The 12,244-nt window shown below is 43.3% G+C and overlaps 1 protein-coding gene across 1 annotated transcript; it reads right to left on the reverse strand.

Annotated features, from left to right (window-relative positions):
- Positions 1–515: 515 nt before the first annotated feature.
- Positions 516–10,051, reverse strand: LOC306778667 (golgin subfamily A member 7-like). Its single transcript, XM_079270281.1, has 5 exons — positions 10,000–10,051; positions 8,462–8,587; positions 5,045–5,197; positions 2,802–2,903; positions 516–672 (listed from the first exon to the last, which is right to left on the reverse strand). The coding sequence occupies exons 1-5, from the start codon at positions 10,006–10,008 to the stop codon at positions 631–633; spliced, it is 432 nt and encodes a 143-aa protein (XP_079126407.1). The 5' UTR covers positions 10,009–10,051; the 3' UTR covers positions 516–630.
- Between the last annotated feature and the right edge of the window lie 2,193 nt (positions 10,052–12,244).

Below are 12,244 nucleotides of genomic sequence, written 5' to 3' on the forward strand. Positions count from 1 at the left end.
CGTCGTTACCATCCTATAAAGATACGTTGGTGATGTCTGGACACACAAACACCATCCCATTACTTTGTCTTAAGATCTGATTGAAGAAAGAAATCAGATTTGCTGGTGTGTGCTGTGCTCAAAGAACGCCTGGTCACTGTTTGGGTTCAGCTGCTGCTTGGCTTGTTCATGTGCTCTGGACAGCAGCACTCCGACAGTGGTCCATGTGCATGTTTTATAGCCTTCAGTTAGGCAAATGACACAGAGTTCTATGCAACGTCAAGTCATAAAGTAAGCAGAAATCCTTTAAATGCTTTATGAAACAGCTCTCCTGACTGTAAAGCAGTTACCCACTATTACTCACAGATGAAGAGGCTTTCAACTTTGATGTGGGATTTTGCTTTGAATGCAGAGGAGGCATTCTGCATGAAAGCAATGGTACACAAAGAGTGAGCCCTCTTATTACCGCTCTTTGACTCCAGCACTTTTTCTTTGCGCTGAATGTGACTCATAATTATAAAAAAAAAGTATCTGTGCGCTTTTAAAAACGTGTGCGTGTTTGTGTAAATACTTAACAGTCCAGCAACAAATCTGTACTGGACAGAAAGTGTTAAAGTCGAGTATTATTTACCAGACTCACAGTGGCAGCTTTTATCTCATCAGGCTTCTCTCTTCAAACACGGTAACCTCAATCTGAACAGGATTCAGTCAAGGAAGCACATTTAAAGCAAGGTCGGACTCATTTTACATTCAATGAAAGCCAACTGAATCGTCTTCAAGACAACACAAACTCAAATGGCACAGCAGCTATTGATTCATCAACAGAGCATGGAAACAGAGTTTGGACGTGTTTGTGGTCACAGCATCTTACCTTCAAGCCTTTCTGTGGCAGTAGCTGACTTACATTTTGCTAGACTTGGCTAGATTGTTGGCATGATCTCTTCAAGCTGAAATCGGGCTTCACCATCATGACCATATTTAGAGTTTGTGTTTAACATGAGGAGGAAGGATCATGGATGAATGAAGAAAACTCAACACAGCGTTGGAGGCAAAGCTCCATTCCTATGAAAGTTGCTCAGTGGCACACGAAGCAAAAAGAAAGTCAGACTTCCGAGCAGAAGATTACTCCCTGATTGCTCCAAAATACATTATCCGTGCATCAAACAGAAGCACGTGGTTAATAATTATGTAAAATGATGTAAGAAGACTACGGCGAAAGCACGGCTAACACTGATATTCTTACCCTAAACCTAACTAATCTCACTCCTCATGCCTCAACCTAAGCACCCCCACCAATGAAAGGCAGCAGGTAACTCGGCAGTACAGTCAATACATTGGGGAGCAGTGAGGAACAGTGTTTTTGGGCCCAAAGGTATCACCGGACGGACCCGGAAGTTTCCAACGTTTGCCCACTATGTTAAATTTGATTCACCTCCTGGAGGCTTGGGAAGGACTTCAACCCCTCAAGCTAGGTTCATACTCGCGTTAGTGAAGCCGGCCCAAGGTTGAAACGAGCCACATCTCGACTTGCGCGTCCAGCACGAAGGCTGCTCGGCTGCGAACCTCTGACTTTTGTGCCACAGCGCCACGCCTAAGTACAAACAAAGCTTCAGTCCTAAAGGGAATGTAAACACTCAGATGGTAGTATTGAGCAGTCACATCGGTTCAGGTGAGACATTCCTGTCAATCTGCCGGCGCTCCCGTGCCAAAGTCAGCACAGCAGCCCGACAGTGTGGGAGAAATAATCCAGATCACTGCCAACGCTACAGAGTCCTGGGCGAGAGACGGAACAAAGCTCAGCTGTGAACAATTTCAGTCATATTTTGTCATCCCTAATCCCTCATTGCCGCCCAGTTACAATTAATTGAGATGTTGAGTCACCACACACACACACACACACACACACACACACACACACACACACACACACACACACACACACACACACACACACACACACACACACACACACACACACACACACACACACACACACACACACACACACACACACACACACACTGGCACCGCCAGGATGTTGGTGCACCCGCTGATCTCACACAGATGCTGTGGATTACATAGGAACTTTTATCTGGTGTTTTTACAGGGTATCCCTACATCGCATTGGATTTCCTGTAAGCTGCTCGGACTGCTGCTTTCCATTTTCAACCAGCAGTTAGAGGGTAAGACGTGATGGGGGCAGAAGGCCGTAAATCACTTCATCTATTCGGTCATTGTGAAAGCTCCTTGTTCAACTTGGAGCTGTGGTGGGATTCCATTCACATTTCCTGATCTCAGGGTTTAAGTTACCACAAATATTCAACTTACCATTCCTCTTTGCCGAACACCCTCAGTCAAGATAATTTTTTGGTTTATTGTAAAAACATTGTTGCTTTAAACCTCGACTGTGTGAGTAATTTGTTTGTATGATTGCCAATCTGAGTTTGAGTCAGATAAATGCCTGAACATTTCGGTAATTCAGGCCCCATCAGGCAGAAAAACCTTTCTTTTAAGTTTAAAGTCAAACACCAAATGAGTGCTCATGCAAGCGGAACACAAACCATGAACTGTACATTTCCTAATAGTTAATACTGCCCACACACGCACAGGGCGGGAAAAAAAGCGAGGCGGTCAGTAACGTAACGGCCGCTGAAAACAATCACAAAAAGCCGCAACAGGCTGCTAAAACACGCTCCGGCGGATCTCAGGGCTCGCTGTAAAGTTACACAAGGCTCAACAGTTAAGGTTGAGGAAAAATTCCAGCTGAGTGAAAGAGAACAAAGTGTTTCCCCGCTACAGCACTACGACACTTGGTAGGATACGACTCGCAGGCCTCTCTCGATGGGATCGGTGAGCAGGAGGCCTCGCGGTGTGTAGATCTTGTCATTCTGCTCCTGTATGTACTTTGCGATCTTCTTCAAAACCTAAAAGGGCACAGCAATCACAGTTTTACATACGTGTCTTCAAATGGATGGCAAACCTGGAATAAGTGACTACGTTTACAAGCACAAACTATTCCAGTTATTATCTGTATTCAAAAAAAGGCAATATTCCTATTAGGCTGTTCACATGGCTAATAGAAGTGAATATTCCACACATTTTGCATTTAAGCCGGTGGCAAACACAGCCTCCCTCTTCATTCCTTCAACCACCTTCTTGAAAAGGTTGGCTTGGCGATATTTGCGTGTTTCCAAAAAACCTGTTGATGTTCAGGTCTTCCATAATGTTTAAAAGAAGGTATGTATCTCCTTCTGAGCAGAAATGTGGGCGTATCTTTTGGGCATGCCTCTCTACCCCCCCAGGCTTGGAAGTGTTGGCTAGTTCTTGTGTGCACAACGCACAGAGCTGGCTGTGAACAGGCTACGTTAGCATTTACACAAGATTATGTTTGCAAGTGCCTTCGCTACAATTACAGATGCTCGCTAACACATGGCTAACATTAGCGTGCTAACAGCTAACCTTGTCATCGTCATCCATCGTCATTTTAGTTACCAACGCCACCCCTGGTAGACATGGGGTACTGCGGTCTCATGCTTTTCGGTAGCTACAGGTCATTTGTTTGCGTTTCAGGCCTCGGTTGCATATTGTGCCGCTGATTGTTTTCCTTTCCTGTGGCCGTGGTTTTCAGAAGCGCTGTGCTCCGTCTCTACTCTTCTATTGCAAGCTTTGTTGAGCGTGCTTCTCGGACAGACATCTGATTTGAAATACAAAACAGTTGAAAATGAATTGGTCAGTGGTGAAGACATTCTGCTTTTAAGTTTGTTAGGACTTGCAATCTTACCAGATTTATTTCGGATCTTGAAACTATTTTGGTGTGCGACTGTTAAATTGCATTGGAAAGGTTCAACACACGTGTTTGCTTAGTTTCATATAGTCAGGCTAAATAAAGTTTTTAAAACATATACACTTTGCAGGAATAATAAATGTCACCGTATCTTTGTTTTTCCTCGTCTTTGGCCACGCATAATTTCATTCATTTTAGGGTACTGCTACGCTACCCGAAGGCCACCGTAGTTCTCCGACACGCTTGGGGAGCGTGGAGGTGTTCAGCTGGATGCAATCTGCAACTTTACCACTCGATGCCACTAACTCCTACACACGGCTCCTTTAGGAAACTGACTTAAAGGGAAAATCTAGAACAATTTCAAACCAATATGGACAACAGGACTACATAATGAACAGCCATGTCACCAATAAAGATCAATCTCACAACATCAATCAGCCGATAATACTTCTCCTGTTGCTCCTCACTTTAAAGAAAACAATCATATTGTTTCCCAACTCAGGTGTGGAGGTGTAGAAAGAGTGATCCACTGCTTACTACAGCTTCACTGTGAAGCTCAGTGGGTTTTTATATTGTACGACATGACTCAAGGTCTTTTAAATGAGGAATGTCTCCTGCAACAGCTTGTCGAACATTTACACTTTTCTTACACCACAATTTGTCTTGTACTACAGTGATTCAGAATATTTGAATCATAGTGTACCACAGGCTGTTCATTATGTAGTGGTTAGAAATAGTTTCCAGAAATGCCCACATGGCTCACATTTATATGTTACCATCTGTTTGCTTGTATAATTTGTAGATAGCTGTTGATGTATGTGTCATTTTTGCTTTTGGTTGATTCATGGGCTTTCATGTTAGGAGAGGGCCCTCTGATTTGTTTCAGAGAGGCAGGTTTGAAGACGCCTCTAACTACGGCAATAAGTTGATCGACACTCGTTGTTATTAAATAGTTCAAAAAAAATCACAAGGCTCCAGAGAGTGACCACCCTGGTTGCAAACACAAGCAGAAATCGGTCAATTGCAGCTGTGTAAACCGCACCCGGTTCTCTTTCCTACACCGGTAATTCTAAATGAAGATTCTAAATGTCAGGTAAAATGCTCCGAAAAGGCCCAGCCCAGACCCGACATCATCGGAGTAGGTAACCGGTTCACACGGATAGTACTGCGAGCATCAACGCTTGCATTTCGTAGCATTTTACACGCCGTTTTCTTCATTTGCTCTCGTCGGTGATGCGGGACAAGGGGCGTAAAGTGCTCCACAGGTGAAACGTCTCTCGCCTTCTCGTAGTGAGTCTCCATACACAGGAAGATGATGTACGCCGTGAGGCAGGCCAGACAGCCTTCGATGTACGACTGGCTTCCCAGCTTCTCCGCTTCGGCGTACAGGTTGTTCAGCATCCGCACCGTCTCCTCAAACTGCTGCTTGTCGATCTGAAACACATGAAACATGAAGAGAGATCAAAGGGTTAACACCTTCAGGTACAGTCTGAGCCAAATGTAGACTTGGACTGGAAGTGTTTGAGAGCTTTCTGTCTCTGTTGGGATATCCAAGTGGAAACTCGTCTGGCACCAGATTGTTTCCTTCCATTCGATCCATCTCTAGATAAATGAGGTGTATTTTCTTGGGCTGGTCATGCATCATGGGATTGCTGGGCCACCTTCCCGTACTGGAACACCCCCTGGATTTACTGGGATGCCTTGGCAAAATGCTCTGTGAATGTTCTCACTTAAGAACTGACAGGACAAACGTGCTGAGAGCAGGACACACACAGTGACAATCCAGAAAGGAATGTTGATCCTTGGCACAGGCACACCTGGACGAAGATAAAGACATGTCTCTGATGTTCTGCAGACTGCTTCCAACTGTAGCCAAGACTGGCTGATAATCAAATCAGTGTTTCTCACAAATTCCTTCAAACTGAGGCTTGCTGCGGGGAAGACGGATGGAGGGTGAAGAGCTGCTGGACTCGGAGACCGTTTGGACTCCAGAGTGGATCTGGTGATGATAGTGAGGGGGGAAAAAGAAGGAGCCTCCAGACCAGAAGTGGAGCCTCTGTACACCCTCCAATGTTCTGCTCCCCCTGCGACCGAGGAATGCAACAACGAGCTCCAACAGTGGTCTAAGGCGCGGTTGATTGCCGCCATTGAGAGCCTTTGTTCTCCTTCTAATTTTCCGATTCAAACCACATTTCGCCGTCTGAACGTCTTTCCACGATGTCTAGCGTTCCAAAAATGTTAAGATGGGAGTGCACGGCTGAACAGGGCTTACCCACTCAAGTGAGGATGAGGGATTTGTCTTAAAGCTAGGGAAGGATACATTGGAGAAACCAGAAAGAGCAAGCTAGATAAAAAAATAAAAAAGGATTCAAGAGAAAAACCCAGCAACTCTTTTCCAATGAAAGGAACTGCAGCATTAGCTCCAAAAGTTGCTAAATCCCTCCAAACCCTAATAAATGAAAGTCTCTTGAACAGTTTGGCGATCTAGCTGCCAAATGCATTAAGAACACTGAGTGCTTTCCCAGTTCTTTGGTGCAATTCTCCAAAAAGCATGAAAACAGGAACAAACTACCAAAAATAACATAGTCCGCAGCCTGAGATAGTTACGTGCAAGAATGATGATGTTACAGCGTGCAAACCTCAGCAAACCAAGAGCTGAACTGAACGGTAAAACCAAACACAGGCTGAAAGGAACCGGAGCGATATTTCAACATGAGGTTCTGCAAACATCGTACAAAGAGACATAAATGAAAAATGGAAGCCACTGAACAGCTTGGCATTACACTGCATATTTCTTGAAGTAGGATTACAGTAAAACATTCAAAAATATACGTGGGAAGTCATTTTGATCCCAAAGGAGGGAGCATTCTTCATTTGTCCGGCAGTTCAGTGCATCTGTGTGAACTGAATCCTACCGGAAAACACGGGAGACCACCCAATCAAGAGGGAAGTGCCAATAAACCACCAGCGAGCGGTTAATTGTTCTGAGGCTGCTCCTTTCATGTGGTGCACGCATTTAAAAACTGAACCCTTCTGTCCTGAGAACTCTGAACAGTATTTCTGGCTGGCACCTTCTTTAATGTGGCATTAGGGGCTGTTGGGTCTCAGCGACCTGCTCTTCCTCCTCCACATCACTGCCGGTGCCTGCTCCTAAAAAAAGTGACACATGACAGAGCATGAGTAAAGCAGACAGTGTTTCAAGACGGGTTGGCGACAGCGGCGCAGGCTGAGGACACCGGAGAGAGCGAGAGAGAGTGCAGCGAGCACCAAGTGTGGAGCGGTGCTGTAAACCACCGTGACCCCCCCTCACCCCGGGCCTTTAGAAGCCAACCTAGAGCTGGTTGGGGCGTACCGCCGCTGAGGAAATATAGTGGACGAGGGGCAGGAAGAGGTCCCACGAGGGGATCCTCCCACACCGAGCGACCGTCCCTGACCCGCTGAGCTGAATCCACCAGACAGACAGAACCCCACCCGTTGAGAAGTGCACAGATATTTTCAGCTCATTGTGAAACTATGGCGAGCCACCACACTCTAGGTAATTAGTTTGTTAATGCTCCATTTCAGCAGTGTGTAATGATAATGTTTAATTCATTCTCTGTTTTCTTTTGCAGCCACGGTAATATTTTTGCTCTGAAATGAATCTGGGTCAATAAACCTTTCTCTTTTGTCTCACAAAATGGACATCACCACCTCTTTGGCTGGACTTCCTTCACTTCATAATTCCTATGGCTGCTGCTGTATAAAAAGTAAAGTTGAATTTCTTTGAGCTGTCTCGCAGTAGGACTGGCTACCTACATGCAGGTATACAATTCTTAATGCTGAAGGTCTTTCCATTGGTCGGGATGTTAAGAGACTGGACTGAAACTGACTGGCCTGAAGTCACATGACCACATACCTGCATGGGTGCCCCATTGGCTGATATGTATGCGTGTGTGTTTGGTTGTCTTTTATAGATTCAAATTGAAAAATTTAAAAAAGTTTCATACCAACCATTATTTTTGGAACGTTTTTTTATGACGACCCTGATGAAGGCTGCAATTCATATGCATGACAATACTGCTGTAGCACCTGTTCCATGACTGTGTGTGAGGCAGAGTTTGTTTGAGGTGAAGCTGTGGGTGTGTGTGTGTGTGCGTGTGCGTGTGCGTGTGTGCTTGTTTGTTGTGAGGTACATCACTATTCTATTTGGCAGTTGTAGTCGACAGAGCGATCATAATGTGTGTTCCCGGCTGCGTAGAGTCCATAAATCTATCTTTGCCATCACAGTAACAGAAGAAGTGTCAAAGGGAAAGTTCTATAAGAGACTGCAAAGAGAGGAAGGAGTGAGGCGGCGCCCGGACGCGGCCGACTGAGGTGACACGAAGTCAGATTATTATTGTTTAATTTCATAAAAAAGCAGCGCAGCCACGTTTAAGACATTTCTCACGAGTTTTCAGTTTCAAGTTGTCAAATTGTAATTGCCAGCTCTATTTGTTAAAATCAAGAGCTGGAACCAAATCACACACCACAGTGTCGGTGAACAGCAGCAGTAACAGCAGCAGCCGCATGTGGTAGATGACTGGAATGTACTCTCTCCAGGAGTCTGTATGGATTCAGTGGGACACAATATATCCTCAATGTTTTCATGCCCGATATAATCTTCATCACAAGGAATCTATACAAGTCATGTCTGAAGATCAGTGAGGAGGTGCGTCCTACCCGGGACTCCAGCTCAGAAGGGAACTTGGTCTGGAAGTGGCACACGGTGCCGTTGGTGTAATCTCTCTGAATGAAGACTTTGGCAGCGACGGCTGCCTGCTGCCTCATGTCCTGCAAGCTGTGGGTCTGTGAGTACAGGAGACGACAATTATTATTATGATACATTGATACAACAGCCCTCTGTCTGTTCATCACCGAGCAGGTTTCATTCACGGTAACTTTATGTTTGTATCACGGAGAGTCAAGCTGAAAGAATAAAAACAGTTGAAAGTGCTGTGGGACTTCCATAAAGTATCACTTTTACGTATATACACCACAACGATGTTTTCAGTGATTTAACATACAAAGACTGTCAATAAAAATTGTACAAAAACAACGTGGAATAAAATGACATGTTAATATGCACTATTATAGTTTCATTTCTTACATCTTCTGCTGTATTTTTGGCTAGTGGAACAATATTCTTTACAATCTTAAAAGCTATTGTTGTACGTTAAATATGTTGTATTTTTCAACTTTATAATTGACTGATAAGTCAGACTTATGGCTGCATATGTGCTGATAAAAAAAGAACACCATCCATGTGAGGTAAGGCCTGTTTAAAAGATACTGAACAAAAAAAAGAATATTCGTGGAAAGACAAAAAAAAAGAATCATGAGTGTGTAACAAAGGTTTGTAATTATCGCTACAGTTTATTTATTGACCATTTAACAGAATAACATATTGCAAGTTGCACATATTTTTGTCATACTCTTTATTAATTAAATGAAAACATGGTGTTATGTGTACCACAGGTAGGCATACATGTGATATGTCACAGGAGGCAAACCATGATGTCTGATCTTCACAAAGGCCTACTTTAAGATTACATACACACGTTTAATTATGTATTTATTATATGAGTGTCTATTCATTTTCTGGCATCGATTAGGGAAATTGATTTGTGTTCTCGTCCTCTCTGCACTAGACCACCATCTGATGTCCATGCAGAATGAGCACGTAAACGCTGCTGCGCTCTACTGTGTGAACCGCTGTGAGCTAACGCTGGAGTTTAGCAGATAAATGCCAGTGAATGACGACTAGCGTTACCATCTTTACACTGTCACGAGGCAAAGTTTCTATGATGTCACGTTACTCCCCGGAGCCGGTGTGTTGCCCTGTGGTCCAGTTGTGTTGCCAGATGTGCAATTAGCACGCTGCCAATTAACGTAGCGTCACTTCTCAAATCCAGCTAACTAAGCGGATATAACTACTGCTACGCAGCTTCGCTCTTCGTTTAAAAAATGAATAAAAACATGTTAGCGCCAATGTCGCTAGCTTGTTAATAGCAATGATACAACTACTAAGGCTAGTAGTCACGATACACATGATGCTAACGTTAACCCGTCAGGTTACCGACTGACCAGAGAGCTGTCACTGTTCAGCTTTTTAATCAGACGCACGTCCAGAAAACAGGCCTGAAATCAGACATTATGAAAGAGTTGTTCACACACCACAGACGTGCGAAAGAAATAAGGTTTTATCAACGTTAGTTTACCTCTGCCATGTTGATCAAGATGTCTGTTTACCTTCCGCTAGAAGCTACTAGCATGTACTACAAAATAATCTTTCCGGGGTGGAACCTTTGTGTAATAACAAAGGTTCCGGTTGTAGCGGGCCGTTCAAACAAGAAAGTCCTTAAAACAATTAATATAATTACTTTTAGAGATTAAAAAAATATGAAATAATAAAATACAATACACTGCCCAGCATCATATAAACAAGATACAATATAAACATGTTAATGCAACAGTAGTAACAATCTAATGATATAATATGTAATAAAATACTTCTGACAGCGGGCATTTTGCCTGCACACTGGGAACTTTGAATTCTACACTGAAAGCAAATCGTTACCATGATACTTCTGTTTTTAACATCAGTACCGTTTTTAATGCAGTAAAGGATCTGATACTTACTTGATATTCAGTGTGTTACATAGATCACTGTTGTGTGGTAATGCAGAGTTCATTTCATAAATCGGTCTATACTTGTGACTGAATGATCATGCATCAATGCAAATGTTACAGTGTAACAATGTGTAGATTATATCAACTAAATAACAGTTTTGCAAGTTGACTGAAGTGGAAGTCATTGAAACGAATGAACACCGATGGATTATACAAAATATACAGTGTGTTAAAATGGTTACACAGGCCAAAGTATTCCAGCAAAATACTGGTGTTTTCCTTTAAATAAGACATGAATTCATCATACCACACAGAAGTTTTTGTTTTGTTTGTTTGATATGAAGTCTGAGAACAACACTGACCTCATTTTGGGTTTCTGTTTCAACAACAGCATTCAGCCTTTATACCCGAGAGAGGCAGACGTTTCTGTCCTCAGACAATCACAGACCCCGACAGCTGCGGTTGTGCAACTAGATACACTTTCAAATTTTAGTACATACTACTATATACCCTTTGAAAAGGGCTCCGAGCGTAGAAACAAATAGGCTGCCTGTGTTTGAGAAAAAATAGAACACCATGCAAAATATTGCAATTACTTGAATACTTGGAAGACATATTGTGACCATCCAGAGGGGTTTGTTGTTTGAGAGTCAGCCAGCCACTAAAGCCCTCTAAAAACACCATGTAGTGTAATTAGTTTAACAGTGAGCAGCAGAAAAATAACCCTCGCTGCATGCCTCTTAGGGAATTAGAGAAAAAGTATAACAACTTTGGCAAAATCAAGACAGATTTTCACAGCCTGTCAGGGGTTGGTGTTCTCTTTTGAGATGTGAGTGCCTTGCCTGTGAGGAATGCTTCTTTTCACAGCCTGCCATCCCATGCATCACAAGGCCTGATCCCGCCTTTCAGTGGGTAATTAGTGGATCTGTATAAATGTAAAAATGCAAATATTGCTCCTGCATTGGACCTGTTTTGTCTCCTGGCATGGGGCTGGGCCTTTTAAGCCCCTCTCCTATGTGGTGGCTGGTGTGGGAGAGACCACTAATGAGCACCATTTGGGCCATTCATTTACAACACATGCTGGTTAACAACCCACGACAATAGTTTTACTGCTGCTCATGCCGCTCTGGCTGAAGTGGCTCTCTAATAGAAACACTATACATCCTCCCTAGAACCGCAGCTGGATCATTCAGCTCAGTAAATGTCACTTTTAGAGGGACACCACAATGCACAACCCCCCCCCCCCCCCCCCAAAAAAAAACATGCACTCTCACACTGCAAAGTGGAAAGAAAAAATTGGCCATCAAACAGCATTGTTGTGAACATGAGAGGTAGAAGGGAAATCTGCACAATTACGTTTTTTTTCTGGTAATTTTTTAGTTTTGATGACTTTGCCTGAAGCGCTTGTGTTTAACGACAATCACTCACATCTTGACTCAAGCATTGAGCATTTAAAGCCAAAGGTAGAGACAAATCACCGCTCTAAAGAGCACTCGACTCCAGACAGTATCCAAAGATCAAATCACTTCTTGACACTGTTTATCTATTGGTGTTGCAATATAACTAAGTCTGTCTTTCAGAACCATACTTAAGTACACTTTTGAGGTACTTATACTAAAATACTTTAGAGGGAAATGCTGTACTTTCTACTACACTACATTTAGCTGGTTTCTAAACCGGTTGTAAATTAGGAAACTTTCGTCCTTCAACAGAGGAATCTGAAAACAGCCGTCTTGTGTAAAAAATCAAGCATCCAAGTCATGGAACAATAAGCAAAAGACTTTATTTTCCCCCCTGCGGAATGCAGGACTTTTTACGTGTTAAGGAATAGTT

The sequence above is a fragment of the Melanostigma gelatinosum genome (genome assembly GCF_949748355.1).
Source record: "Melanostigma gelatinosum genome assembly, chromosome: 6".
Taxonomy (NCBI): domain Eukaryota; kingdom Metazoa; phylum Chordata; class Actinopteri; order Perciformes; family Zoarcidae; genus Melanostigma; species Melanostigma gelatinosum.